This window comes from Theobroma cacao, chromosome 1, assembly GCF_000208745.1.
Source record: "Theobroma cacao cultivar B97-61/B2 chromosome 1, Criollo_cocoa_genome_V2, whole genome shotgun sequence".
In the NCBI taxonomy this organism is placed as follows: domain Eukaryota; kingdom Viridiplantae; phylum Streptophyta; class Magnoliopsida; order Malvales; family Malvaceae; genus Theobroma; species Theobroma cacao.
Genome location: NC_030850.1, coordinates 9,716,151 through 9,731,532, shown reverse-complemented (window position 1 = coordinate 9,731,532; position 15,382 = coordinate 9,716,151). Strand labels below are relative to the sequence as shown.

The following is a 15,382-nucleotide window of genomic DNA, read 5'->3' as shown; positions in this document are numbered from 1 at the left end:
AAATCTGGATGCCTTTTAGCCTAATGCCCTGTTTTCATAAACTTGTACCTGCCTATCATGTAGGGAAATCAACAAATAGGGTATTGGTTATCTTTTAAATACTTTAATCTGACTTTTATTAACTGCTAGAGTATTCGAATCTTAGAAAAAACCAGATTAAATTTTTGAGTTGTTATCCGAACCCGTAGCCAAATATTCTAAATACTATATGTTAAATATATATTTGATTAAAATAAATTTAAAATTATTTTTTATACATATTATTAGTAAAAATTAAATTAATAAATTAAAATTAATTCATAAAAAAATTAATTAAAATTTAAAATCATATTTAAAACAATTAATAAATTTTGATAAGTATTATATTAATTATAAAAAAATATAAATTAAAATTTAACATTAAAAATATTATTATTTATAATCAAAGTTAGGTAGTGAATATTATAAAATTACTATTGAAACCCATATCAGATAATAATTTTATTATTTAAATCTTACTCAAATTCAATTATAAAATATCCAAATTTTATTTAATCGAATCAATCCGATTAAAAAATATCAATTAACATTCCCAAACTCAAACAAGTGATTTTGGAACAAAGGACTCCTATTGCCGAATTCGTAAGGCCCTTTAACATGCCATGATACACGGCAAGACTAGGGCCCAACACGATTATGCATGATCAAGCTAGGCCTATAATGAGCAATTTAGGAGCCTGTTTAGTGTTTAATTTTTAGAAAATGTTTACTGCCGTTTTTCATCTTCATTAATTTTAACATTATCAATTCTTAATGAAATAAGGATAAAAATTAAATTTAGAAACCTTTGATTTCAATTTATTTTCATCACGTTGAGAAAATGGTAAAAATGATTATTTAGCTTTTCAACTACATTTGAAATCTATGCTTTCCAATTTTCCAAAATTAATTATTATTTATTTTATTTTTATGGTTCAGTAATTAAAGTGTAAAATAGAAAGGGAATATGAAAAATTAATTGTGTAAAACTAAAGCTAGCCCTTAATTGTCTAGTTTGAAAGAATTTTAAAGTAATATAATAAGGATTTTGAGTGAAACACAGGCATCAAATCATGAATGGTGTAGCTGAGAACTAATGCCATGGCTCATGCCTGAATATGTACAACATAGCTTATAATAAAAAGTAATATAATTAAATATTTCATTAATTTAAGATACAAATTTTCCTCAACTTGAATAAATTTTGTAAAAAATTAATAAAATTAAAAGTATAGTGAAAATTTTTAATGATATTGAAATGTAATAATAATAATAATAAAAGAGAAAATAAAAAGATGTTCATACGATAATGCTACCTCAACTCAACTTTTGGCAGCCACATGCACTTTGTGGTCTGAGGAGAATCTACATCGCAAGGCAATTTTCCTGCTCTCTTAAAACCCGCCCAGACTGTCGGACAGATATTCACTCGAGAAAGAGACAAGAACATACACTTTTGTGTAAACGTACAAACAAAGACTAACCATTTTTCTCTTTAAGTGGGGCTGTAGTCGTTGTCCCCTGTCATTGAAACAGCGGCTCATGAGTAACTCTTCCCTTCCTTGACTTTGGACACTGCTTTCTTCTGTTTCTCTGAGGTAACTGAAAACCACTCTGCCCAATTCTTTCATGTTCTTCATTGTCGTCTCTTACACTGATGGGTCGGTTTGGTTTCTTTTCTTTGTGTTGTTGTTTCATTTCTTTTTCTTTTTCTCTTCTTTTGTTATGGAATGAGTTAGATTTATGATTTCTGGCAGAAGGATTCTTTTCTTTTCTTTTTTTGTTGGCAGGGGCAATGCTTTGAATCTATAATAATGTTGAAAAATAGTCTCAATGTGTTTTGATGTTAATATTAAATCTGTACAAAATTTGATATTGTGAATTGAATTATAGTCTTGTGAGTTGTGGATGAGCTTGTTTTGGGGGATTCTATCCTGAGGTTGAAATACCATGCAGACAGTATACAGTTAATGCAATGGAAAGACAACGAGAGTGTATCATGTGCTTGAGTAAATGAAATTTTGCTAAACCCTCTTTATAGTTTGCCTTTGCAATTGCCTAACTGATCAAAAGAAGTAGGTGAGTACAATTAGTTATGATATCCTTTGCATTAAGGAAGTTTTGGACATCGTTTAAAGAATGCTGGAATTAGAACAACATGAACTGTGGTTAGAGAAGTTCGTACTTATCAACTTAATAAGAAGCAAATATTAATTAGTACGGTCCGTTACCTTTGGCATGATGGTTGGGGGAGAATGTTAATGTTTGGGAATAGTGGTGAACTTGTGGGTCTCTGGGAATTGTTTTGCTTATCAAGTTGGTGGGAGAAATTTAAGTGTTAGAACAACAAAGGCAAGTAAGAATGGATTCAAATAAAATATGGAGATGGGCTGTTTAGGTGCAGAAGAAAGATGGATAATCATTGGCAACTGTTTCCAATTCTTGAGGCTCTTGGCCAATTCTATGATGTTCATGGAGTTCATTCTATTTCTTCTTTTGTATTGTTTCTCTAAGTATTCATCCTTGGGCAAGTTATCATTTATTCGCTGATTGGTTGAGGAAAAAGAGTTTTAGATCCAAAGTCCTTAAACTAGAAATTTTCATGGAGCAGCTCATTATGACTATAAATAAGAGTCTGAATCTCACGTTGTACAGATAAAATTTTGAAATATGGGGCAAAAGACCACTTCACTTTCTTAGAATACTATTTTCAACATTCCAAAGTACAGGAGTTTAGAGCAGCAAACTATAGTTGAATATATTCAGTGTTGGATCGATGACACTGGTTTTGATGGTTTTTAAGTTTTTCCTTTAAAGTTGAACATTGCGTTTTAATGTGGATGACTATGTCCATATTTCGATTTCTGATTTGTGATTATATAGGTATAGAAAAACTCCATCAAATACATGTTTTCATGCCGTTATTTTTATTATTTTTTTGAAAGTTTCTTTTTCTCTTACAGCAGTGTAACCAATTGTCATCCTTAACCAAAGAAGGTTATTTGTAAGCATAAATAATATATTTTTCCTTTTCTAAAGCGATCAACTTAGTACTGTCTACTATAATGGCTTGTCTACTATAATGGCTATGATTTTTGTATTGATCACTATACAATGGTTGGTAGTCATGAACCTTACTAGTGTTGTTTGTGTGTGCGTATTTGCACACCCATGTATTCTGTTAATTAGATTGTTCTTTATTATTATTATTATTATTATTATTATTTTCCTTTTAATCACCAAGACTTGATGCTGTACTGACCTTGTTTAGTCACCAGTTCACCACACTTCTCAAACTCTTCCCCCTGCTCTCTTTTGTCAGGATGGATTTAGCAGGGATGCTTGCTTCTTGCATTTGGCATGATTCAACCTTCATATATGAGTGAATTCTCAATCCTTAACATGTGTGGAGTAAGGGAATGAAGTCATTGGTCCGTTTATTGTAGTTATCTGATATTATAAGAATTCTTGATTAATTTGGGAATTTACCTGTTGTGCTGAAAATTCTTAATTGTTGCATTCTGTAATTTTCGCGACTGTATCTAACACAGCTTGCAATGGTCTGTCTCAAAGAAATACTACCATTTATAATTTAAGTTTTCCATGTAGAGTTCTACCACTCTAATATTGAACCATATAATTATTTATGGATGCAATCGATCATGGATACTGGATTTTCCAGATGTTCCATTAACAATTTGGAGCTTATTTTCAGGATGTTTGAAAATGATTTGGAGTTGATTATCTAGATGCCTGGGCGTTAGCTGCAGTGAAATAATTATTCTTAATTTTTTTTCTCATATTAAACTGGTTCTCTTACAATCCAGGTTCACCTGTCAGATTTTTTGTTCACAAGGCAACTACATTTTTTTCTATTCTATTTTTCCTTTTGAATGCAACTTCAGTAGGTTATTATACCCTGGTCTTCATTTATGGTCAGCCGGAAGGTATTTACAGAGGTTCTGGCCGTAGTTTAATAAGTAACAAAATGTCAACTTCCGTTTATGAAGATTAGCTTGATAGTGGCTTCTTTTTGTTAACCACAGAGTTGCATTGAGGTGGCTAGGAAACTGAATCATTGAACATACTATGGAACATTAAAATGCACTACAACTTCTATCACTCTGTCTTCTGTCCTCTGTCATCTCTCTCTTCTATAAGATGGTTTACCTATAGGGCAATGGTTATTTTCCATGGTCTGAGGGAATGACCCTTAGTCATTATTTCCTTTAAGATGGAAGTGGTCAAATCCATTTTTTGAATTGTGATGCAAAGGGGTTTGAAGAGTACAATATTACAGGTGATATGTAATCTTCACTTTCCTTAATGAGAAAGGTTCCTGTTGGTTCATTTCTTCATTTATAGAGTTACGTATTAGATTTGAAAATTATTTGTGCAGCATATAGAAGTCCCTGCTATGAGCTGATAGAAAGGAGGATGAAATAACTTTAGTCCTCCATATTTTGATGTGAACTGTAGTTTTCACTCTTACACACGAACAACAAACAATCTCCAAAAGCCTAGAAATTACAGACTGGTCAAAGAAAATATATAAGACATATGGTGCACTTGGTGCGTTCTCTTGAGGAATATTTATTTCTTGAGATAGGATACCTTGTTGCAAATTGTAGAAATAGTAGTAGCCGACCTTATCATTCTCTTGCACCTATTCTGTAGCAGCTCGTATTTAGTGTGACCCTGGATAAGTGTCCAGTGAATTGGAACTGGTAGACATGGCCTTGATGACCAATTTGGAATGACATTGTGGGAAATAGTGGATGTAATTTTCCATATGTAGTTTGAAAGCACCTTCTTTTCTTTTACTTAGTCTAAAGTTATAGATAAAGGTATAGGTCTGGACAGTCTGTTGAGATATGATTTAAAGTTTGACCGAGTATTTCTCTGGTTTGTTAGTTTGATAATTTGTTTCCTTTATTTAAGCAAGTCAAATACTGTTGCAAATAAGTAGCTTAGCAGTGGGTTGTTTTTGACCGAATATTTTGCTTTGTTTGTTAAATGTAAGCCTATATATATAGGTACTATTTGCTTGTTATGATTGAACTTCAGAAGAAATAAAACCACAGTAGCTTTCTCTTTATTTGCTCTGTTTTTGTCTCTTTTTCGTTACCTCTTCCAACATAGTCTTCTTGCAATCAAATCCAAGATAACATAGTTTTCCCTTGTTATGCTGATGAAGCCTTTTGGTTACAATATAGAAAGGAGCTCAATATTCTTCTCAACATGGGCTGATACACAAGTGTAGAAATGCATATGTTTGAGGGATTAACTATATAATATTAATATAGGTGATAGCTGAATTGCAAACATGAAAGGAATGTTGTTTGCTTGTCAAGCTGTATATTGTGGCACTGCTGCCTATGTTCTGTGTGCAGGGTCATTGCATGTCAGATACTTCCAAGAACTCATTTTCTGATGTGTAATGTGGTTTGAAGCCAGAGCAAGTAGCTGGGGAAAGATATATGTGAGATGTTCATTTATTGAGTTGATACACATTGATCACCCCCACACCCCAAGTCCTACAAGACATTGCCAATGAGCACAGCCATTTGAGATCTGAATGATAAGAAAGCAAAGCTTATACAGTAAAACCACATCTATTTTACATTGGATTTAGCTTTAAATCAACAGAATTTGATTGAAACAAAGATGAGGTTATACGGTGCTACATATGGGTTTTTACAGTCCTTTACATTACTGTTCTGTTAGTTGTTGATGCTAGTGGGGGAACGAAATGAGTTTTGCTCTACTAGAGCGTGAAGTATATGAAGATTTCTTAAATGTAAAGGCATTTTTGTGAAAGATAGGATGGGAAAAGCACTATGGATTTGGGACCCAGGAGAAAGGTCAGTTAAAAGTAGAGGCTAGAGGTTAGTTTGCCATATATTTTTATGGATTCGATAGGAACGGCTTGAAAAGGTTGTTTCATCTTGAAATAGGAGAGTGGATCAGATAATAACAACTAGTATTGCATCTTGAGCTGGCAAACCTTCGCATGCTTTCAAAACCTGGAGATAAAATAACCTGCATTTGGTGGTAATTGCCCATTTTATCTTCTGGTATGTGAAACAGATCATCATATATCCTTTTCTTTGTCATATGACTACTATGTTTGCCAAGTTTTCCCCACCAAACATGCTGAAATCTTGGGACAAAGCTATTATAAATGTATTTTACTTTTTATCTTTCAAAAGTTACAAGGACTTTGTTATTAGTTAGCTCTGGTTCTTTGTAGCTCTTGAATTCAAATATAATCTTTAATGCAGGACTCTTTTGTGTTTATTAATGCATGTACTTCTGTTGAGTCTGTTGGAGAACTTAAAAGCTGGAGATAAGGGTTTGTTTTGGTATGACTGAACATGCATATTCTGGAAACTGAAAGTGGTTTAGGTAACAGGCATACAATTGGAAGACTGAATGTTCTGAAGAAAAATAAGGCAAAGAGAAAGGAACTTATTTATGCATATTTTCATAAAGAATAAAAAATTTCATGGACCACCATATCACATTGGCGAACTAGTAATAAATTAACTTTATTGGGTATTCTCCCTAGAGGAATCTTGACCTCTTGCATTCTGGTGGGAGCCCCTGAGGGAATCGTTTAAAGTCAGTGCAGTAATTGTAAATCATGAACATCTTTTGCACCCATCCTAGTCTGTTCCGGCCAGGTGCATCAAGTGTTTGATCTTGCCAAGCAGTCGTCTGCAGAGAATTGGTTGACTTGGAGGCACAAGATGACTGAGATGATGACCAAATACAAGCATTGGCGTTGAAATTTCTGTAAGAAGCAGTGAAAGGAGCGTGTGCCCAGTCGGTCTTTACAAGGCCACCTCTTGTTGCCCAGTCATCAGCATTCCAAAGACTGGAGTAAAGCCTCATGGGTTGGTTGCTGGGGAATGGAACACCCATTGATTCCATGTTGTTGAATACCCTGATAGGAATGTTATCAACCATGAATCTGGAAAGGCAAGAGGCAAAACAAATTGCAAATCCATCAGAAAAACTGCATATTGTTTTGAAAGTGATCATACATTGCAAGGTATGCTAGTACTAAAGAGATTCGAAGTGACTGCAACTTTGTGCTTACATGACACATTGAGGATTCCAGACAATAGAGTAGGTGTGGAAAGCTTTCGTGGGATCAAACCAGAGATAAAATTGTTGTTCTCTGTTACCCTTTCCCTGGCTATACACATTGGTATGGAGTATGTAAGGATCTCCAGACAAGTTGCCCAAAAATTCGAAGTCAACCTCATCATGGGTTGGGCCTTCAGAAGACAACTGCAAAATGTGGATAACTTTAGCTGTAAATAAAGAATAATACCCTCACAAAGCACCGGAGCCACAGAATTGATAATGAAATGAAACTAACATAGTATGTAGTGACAGTGCCAGCTGAGTTGCCAGGTACTAGCTTGATTTGCATGTCAATTCTTCCAAAGAGGTATTCATGCTTGGACCTGAAGCCGGAGCCAGAAGTTTTGTCCAGAGAAAGTGTCAGAAGTTGGCCTCCATTGAGTATCTTAGCACGTTGATTGCCGCCCCATGTAATGTCGAAGTTTTCATAGAAGTTTCCTTCCGAGGCTGTTATTAGAGTAAATACAAACAGAAAAAGCAAAAGTATTGAGGAAAGCCTAGAAGAGGATGACATCTTCCTTTCCTAAACAAAGACAGAGAGCTGACAAGCACTTGAGAGGAATGAAGTTGTATGATGTTAGAACTTGCGCTTGACGATCCTTTATATAGGTAAGTAGGAGCGCTTGAAGTAGTACTAAACGGTTGGATAAAGGGATAGCTGGCAGGCCAAGCAAATTGTTCAAGAACAGGAGAATAAAGCTGGCAAAGTCTTTTTGTTTCCTGACTGGACAGGTTTCAAAACTAGGATATATGAGAAGCAGTCAGGGAAGGAGCATATGAAACCAGAATAAATGAGTAAAATCTGGGGAAGACAACGAAGAATTGGGATTGCTACTTGTGAACTTCTATGTGGGCCACTCATGCTCTACCGGAATTCACTGTAGCAGGTGTTAGAGGTATAATAAACCATTGAAACAAGTGGGAGAGGTGGGGACTGGGGACGCCAACCAGATCAGACAAAGCTGGCAACTTTTGGGTACTATGTGAAAAACTGGAGGCAGAAGACATGCATGTTGGGGTTTAGCATTACACGTGAGTTCATTTATTTATTACGCAGAAGACGATGGAACCCTATGACTTCCCAACAAAAACTCCCATTCCATGCAGCTTCCTTTGCTTGCTTATCTCCAAAGTATATCACTAGGCACCATTTCACACAACAAAGAAGACAAGCAACTTCATCCAATATTAGTTGTTAAGTATATGTTTGTGGGTTATGTTACTGACCTCAGAATTTCACAACTAATTAAGCTTGAACAACGCAAAAATACCACCAGAGAGAGACATACTGATTAGCGTTAGAAGTTTTGAATGGTTGATTTTCTTGTTATTGAAGTTATCATATATTTGTGTTTATACCTATTGTGGCTGAGAGGAGATGAATTAGGTTTTGTTGTTTTCACCACAATTAATTTGACACTGCTCAAAACCTATAAGTCAGGCTCGACTAAACATGTATTTATAAAAAGAAATTAATTGAGCTTGTGCATCGCACATAAATCCAGTATTAAGATATTCAAACTCGACCAAATGTGCTAAGAGTTACTAACATATTCCAGTTAAATTTAACATGACAAAGAATAGGTGGAATTTGAGTACTAAAGATTATTTGGGATGAAGTGGTCACTTGGCAACAAAAGTTCATGTGACCAAAATGATGTCACGTCAACACATTTAATAGTTTAACATTTACATTATTAACGATTCTTCTTCATCTAACATTTAATAAAATTATGGAGATTATATTTGTAAAAATTATAGTATAAAGACTATAATTTTAATATTAAAATAATACAGAAATCAATCTTAAAACTTCAATATTATTTTTTTTATTTGTTAGATTTTTAAAATTATATACACCTTAACATTTTTCACTTAATAATAAGATAGATCCGAATCTTCTTCCCTAAAATGATATATACCTTGATTATATATATCAAAGGATCAACTCAATAATTTTAAAAGTCTAAAGTTAAATATTTAAATGAGTTTTTTTATTGAAATTAAGAAAATGATGTATTTTTTATTGAAGTTAAGGAAAAGCAAATGAGGAAAGAAGAATTCTTAAGTCGATATTATAAATTGAAAAAACAAATAATTTTATATATAGAAAAAAATTGTTAGAGATCATTAAATACATATTATCTTTAGTTGATTGGAAGAATTAATAGCATTATGGAATCAGGAAGGGATTAAAAATTGAGATTTATTAGGTAAGGAAGTGAAAAAATATGTATATGGATGTGGAAATGAGAAAAAAAATATTTATTATACATAAAAGAATAGATAAATAATTTATTAATTATATTAATTTTTATATATTTTTAATATAATCAATTATATTATTATTATTATAAAATTATTAGACCTCTTCAAATTTGAGTCTAAAACCCTTGTTTTGGTGCTTTACCCACCAAACGGCACTTATGTATATATTCAAAAGCCTAAACAATTTGCACCTTCAACTTATGCTTCCATGTACGTATGTATGCAAAGACCGGTAAGTTTATTTCTATGGTCATATTCAAAGTGTGGAACTGGAATGGTAGCATCACTCAGAGCGAGTTCAGTAAATGATCTTAGTTGGGCTGCAATAAATACTGAGGGCGAAATTCATATATGTTTTGGTTGGAAAAAAATATATTATATCCATTGTCGTTGAAGAAAGTCACGCGCGTCGAGTGTATTCCCAACGCGTCTCTCTTCTGTCTCCAGCATTTTCGCATTTACAGATCGAAGTTGCCAGCTGCTGCTGCTCCTATTGTCATCTGGTTGGCTTGGCAGCACTGAGAAGATCCTCCTCCTCTCTCTCTCTCTCTCATCTACTTTTTAATTTCTTCAATCGGATATAGTTCAGTCAACACGCTTGGTTCAAGCACCAAAAGACCCACAAGAAAAGCCAGAACTCTACCATGGAACCATCCTCAAAAACCCTTTTTCTAGCTTCCTTTGCTCCTTCCTTATTATTTCAATAAAGCGAATTTGCCAGCTTCATTCTACTGTTCAAACAAATATTGCCAGCTATATGTCTAGACAAGATAGTAGTTGATTATTCCAAGCATCTTATTATTGCACCAAACAATAAACTATCGGTGCTCAAACTCAAAACCTATTATAATGGCGGCGAACGAAAACCCCTTGAATTAACCACGTTGACCGGCACTCCTATTGCTAGCCTAGCCTATAAAAAAAGCTTCAATAGCTCAAGCTCTAACATCACACTTTTGTCTCTCTTTCAGCTGTCTTAATTTCCAAAGCTCTCTGTGCGTCTTTCATTTGTTTAGGAGAAGGAAGATGTCATTCTCTTGTTCTACACTTCCATCAATACTTTTGCTTTCTCTCTTTGTATTCACTCTTACAACTTGCTCAAAGGGGAACTTTTATGAGAACTTTGACGTTACATGGGGTGGCGATCAGCGTGCTAAGATACTTCATGGAGGCCAACTTCTGACACTTTCCCTGGACAAGGATTCCGGCTCTGGCTTCCGGTCCAAGCATACATACCTCTTTGGAAGAATTGACATGCAAATCAAGTTAGTACCGGGCAATTCAGCTGGTACTGTCACTACATATTACGTAAGTTTATCAATTCTACAGCTCAGCTGCCCTGTAATTAAAGGCAAAATTTGCTTAGCTGATTGATTTGTACTACTAAATTTTGCAGTTAACTTCTGAAGGGCCAAACCATGATGAGATTGACTTTGAATTCTTAGGCAACTTGTCTGGAGATCCTTACACCCTCCATACCAATGTGTATAGCCAGGGAAAGGGTAACAGAGAACAACAGTTTTATCTCTGGTTTGATCCCACAAAGGCCTTTCACACCTACTCCATTGTCTGGAATCGTCAACGTATAATGTAAGCACTATGAACTCACCATCGTGAATCTCTTCAATATTAGCGTGGCTAAATATGTAGGGTCAGATTCAAAATGATATACAAGTTCTCTAATGTATTTGCTATTCTTTGCTTTCAGATTCATGGTTGACAACATTCCTATCAGAGTTTTCAACAACATGGAATCAATCGGTGTTCCTTTCCCCAGCAACCAACCCATGAGGATTTACTCAAGTCTCTGGAATGCAGATGACTGGGCAACAAGAGGTGGCCTTGTGAAAACTGACTGGACACACGCTCCTTTCACTGCCTCTTATAGAAACTTCAACGCCAATGCCTGTATTTGGTCATCATCTCAGTCTTCCTGTGCCTCCCAGTCCACCGATTCCCTGCAGGCAAATGCTTGGGAGGACCAAACTCTCGGTGCAGCTGACCGCAACAGAATCAGATGGGTGCAAAACAAGTTCATGGTGTACAATTACTGCACTGACTTGAAACGGTTCCCTCAGGGTCTCCCGCCAGAATGCAAGCGGTCAAGGTTCCTCTAGTGATATTACACCCACAAAATGTTACACTGTACTACCCCTCACATAAAACATGTAATTGTCCATGAAATTCTTTATTCTTTAATTATTTCTGCAAATATTACAATTCAATAAATCAGCTCTGGTTCCCATTTACAATTAAGTAAAGCAGATCAGCCTTAATGCTTTCTTGAGTTCTTGCTTGGCGACGTATGGTCATCAAAGTCCTTGACAAACAGCTAGCAAATTACTACTTGGAAAAGCTATTTATTTTCCATTTCCCAAAAATATATACTTGGTGATACTACTTGGACCAATTCGGTAATTCCCTCCACTTTTTTGCAATTGGTATTCACTACAGGTATATATTCTTTAATCCGTTAATTTTGGTCCTTGTTTTACTAAGAGAAAAAGTGACATGAGATTTCAGTTTACCAGCCAGATGTTGAATTTAACAATTCAAGTATAACCCATGGTCGATCCCTTCAAAAGAATTGAAATATAATATTAATTAAAGCTCTATGTATAAAAAGGAGAATGATGTATTTCACCTATAAATCTATATTATAATCAGTATCATTTTGTTTAATTAGGATAGAGCTAGCTATATATAGTTCAATGGGGCTCATTTCAACCGACTCCATTGAGGTTTTTTTTTTTAAGCTACAGTGAACTTAATTTGACGAATTTATCAATTTAATAGCATTGTATTATGTGTTTTCTTTTATTGGTTTTGAATATAAACTTGAAAAAAGGGGTTTATATTGTTAGAATTTTCAATTACGTGGATTTCTATTAATTGGTAATTTTAGTTTAATAAAACAGACTGATAATTTAGTCCTATTGAGAGCCCAATTAATATTAAAGTGATCAGTTAATGATGAGCTTTCACGTCGAATTAGGCTAGTGTGGTTTAGCGGTTGTGTAGGCCTTGGCTCAGTACGTCTTTAATAGGAGACTAGTAGTATTAGGGTTTTGTTTATTATATATATATGGTTAGGTCCACTTTTCCCTTCTAACCTAAAGGTATCTGCCTATTAAGAGCCACTACAAACAATAGAGAAGTGCGAAGAGGAAGATCTAGCCTTAACCAGAAATTTTCTATCTTTCCGCTGCGAGCAATAACTATCTCTATGAATCAAACAGGTATGGAATAAATAATTAATTCTTTTGGTGTTCTAATATTCATACATGGATTTAGGGATTCAACTTACATGTGGTATCAGAGCAACTTGTGTGAAATTAAAACCCAACAAAATTTAAAATTTTAATGAAATTATTTTGTAAAATTATATGTTAGGGCATACTTATTTTTGATTGTTGAAAATTTGTTTTTTGGTTATTGTTTCTGAAGATAAGGTTAGGGCTTTTATTCCTTACAATACATAGATTAATTTTGTATAAACTTTTTTTCTCATCACTCGTATTGTAGAGATAGGAATTGGATAGTAAGTTTTGGGTTTAAACATAAAACTCAAAATCTAGTTTTTGATTAATCACTTATATTTTATATGTTTTAATTTAAATTGGATTCTTAAAATCAACTTACATATATTATAAAGCTGATATCTAAGTCAAATTATATAAAACATAAATGTATTGCAACCAATTTTGAAGAAAACTTAAAACTAGTTAAGAATGGGTTTTCAAAATTAATTTTCTTGATTAATTGATCTAGGGTTTGTAGTTTTTTAATGAGTTTTAATGCATGGACATTATAAAACAAAGTCTTAATTGAGATTTATTAGGATCAATTTCATCAAAAATACTTAAAAAGTCAAAAATTAGAGAGAAATTAGCATAAAGATCCAAATGGTCGAATTTGATTCAATTGAGTCAGATTTGACCCAATTAAAAGTTGAAGAAATAGAAAAAATTTGTTGGGCAACGAAGCCCACTTTCAAGAGCGAAGTGTGAGGCACGTGGGGTCCATTAGGCCTATAATTTTTAAAATATTTTTTGGCAGTTCATCTCCACTTGCCAAACTCTATATGTTGTACTATTTTTTTGAATTTTTAATGCACATTTAATATTTATTTAATTTCATGTACATTTAATTAATTATTCTGAATATTTCTAGTAAGATATTTTTAGAATGCAAGTGATAGAAAGATAATATGCATATGTTTGAGTTGAATAGTTATATGTACTCTTCTTAGATTAGTTTCTAAATTTGTACACTCTTGGGTTGAAATTATATACATAATTTAGAGAATATATTGTATTAAAAAAAAAAAAGGTTCAAGACCTTATGTTTTATTGCAACGAATCCTATTTGGGATCAAATGAGATATACCCAAGCTTAGTATCTTAGCATGAATGGTTCATTGCATATATGGGCTGAGTATGCAAATTAAGGAATTCGAGCAAATAATTAATTTCTGGTTTAAGAAATTTTTTTATTAATTGATGTAAGTGTTTGGCTGTCAAACTAGCTCATTTATTGAAATTAATGGATTATTTTCTTAAGCAAAAGGTTACGGGATAATTTTTTTTTAAATTGCTTTATACAATTACCTGTCCAAAAGGGGTTATTGTGTAGGGTAATTTAGAGTGGGACATGAAGTATCATGATTGAATGTATATCGGTTTAGAAGGTCTGTCTGCCCAAAGGGGATAAGCTTTTCGAAAACTAGAATATTCTCATATTAATTTTGTGTGGAAAGTGTCTATTAACATGTCATATTCTCTACTCAAAGGGGAGTTTGCTCCTGGACTCTTCAATTATTTTCTTTTAACACATTATGGATTGTTGCTAATTATTTCGTTATTACTCAATTAACTAATAGTTGCATTGATTGTCTTAAACAGTGACATTTACTATGAGTAATAATCAAACTACTATTGAGACTCTTAATGGGTCTAATTTTAAGAGATGGAATGAAGATTTGTCTTTTGCCTTGGTCATGAGTGAAATAGACATAGCCTTGTGTGTTGATAAGCCTGTTGCCTTTATTGATAAGAGCACTACTAAGGAAAAAGAGTTCTTTGCTAAATGAGATAGAGCAAATCACATGTGTATGCATGCCATTAAGAGATTTGTCTCTGAGCATCTATTGAGTGGGTTACAAAAGACTGAAATTGCTAAAGAACTTTATGAAGCAGTAGGTGAAAGATATCAAAATCCAATAAGTCTAAGGTTGGAACCTTATGAGTTAGCTTGCGAGTATGAAGTATGACAATGTTGGAGGGGTTATGGATTTTATCATGAAAATGGTTCAAACTAGGTTTCCTACCAGTCCATAATCAAAAGGTGTTGTAGGAACAGATTTACTAGGCACTCTATTAAGAACGTACAATGCAGTTTTAATGGTTTCACCCTAAAAGGACTCGAGAAGGTTAGTCCTAACAAGTTTATTGTTCATCATGCCCTTAATTCCTTACTTATTGAGTTTACCCAAATTAAAACTGCTTGTAATGTTGTGAATGAGGTTTGAAGTGTTAACGACCTTATTTCTAAGTGCGTTTCTAAGGAAGAAAAACTCCAAAACAAAAAAAATGAGAGTGCCTTGTTTGCCACAAATTCCAAACCTTATTATTGGAAGAATTTTAAGAAACCTATAATGCTCCTAAGCAAGACAATAAAGGGCATGGTAATGGTCAGACTAAAGGGGTAAGAGGTCCTAAAGCTGTCATAAGGAAAGAGGTTAGGTGCTTTCCCTGCAAGAAGAAAGGTCACATGAAACATGAATGCCCTAAGTATAAGTCTTGGTTAGAGAAAAAGAATAAACAAGAAGGTAAGTCATTAGCTTTAGTTTGTTTTGAATCCTATTTTTTAAGTGCACCACCAAATTCATGGTGGCTTGATAGTGGTGCAACTGTTCATGTTGTTGTTACACTACAGGGGT

The 15,382-nt window shown here is 33.8% G+C and overlaps 2 protein-coding genes and 1 long non-coding RNA gene across 3 annotated transcripts; 2 read left to right on the top strand and 1 right to left on the bottom strand.

Moving 5' to 3' along the window:
• LOC108661851 lies at positions 1,417-3,653 on the top strand. The gene is made up of 2 exons (XR_001927731.1): positions 1,417-1,616; positions 3,341-3,653. It is a non-coding gene; the product is annotated as an uncharacterized LOC108661851 (long non-coding RNA).
• On the bottom strand, positions 6,414-8,446 carry LOC18612154 (xyloglucan endotransglucosylase/hydrolase 2). Its single transcript, XM_018115095.1, has 3 exons — positions 7,409-8,446; positions 7,124-7,317; positions 6,414-6,994 (listed from the first exon to the last, which is right to left on the bottom strand). The coding sequence occupies exons 1-3, from the start codon at positions 7,685-7,687 to the stop codon at positions 6,586-6,588; spliced, it is 882 nt and encodes a 293-aa protein (XP_017970584.1). The 5' UTR covers positions 7,688-8,446; the 3' UTR covers positions 6,414-6,585.
• LOC18612153 (xyloglucan endotransglucosylase/hydrolase 2) lies at positions 10,249-11,696 on the top strand. The gene is made up of 3 exons (XM_018115347.1): positions 10,249-10,749; positions 10,838-11,031; positions 11,150-11,696. Exons 1-3 carry the CDS (start codon positions 10,468-10,470, stop codon positions 11,556-11,558), a joined length of 885 nt encoding a protein of 294 aa, XP_017970836.1. The 5' UTR covers positions 10,249-10,467; the 3' UTR covers positions 11,559-11,696.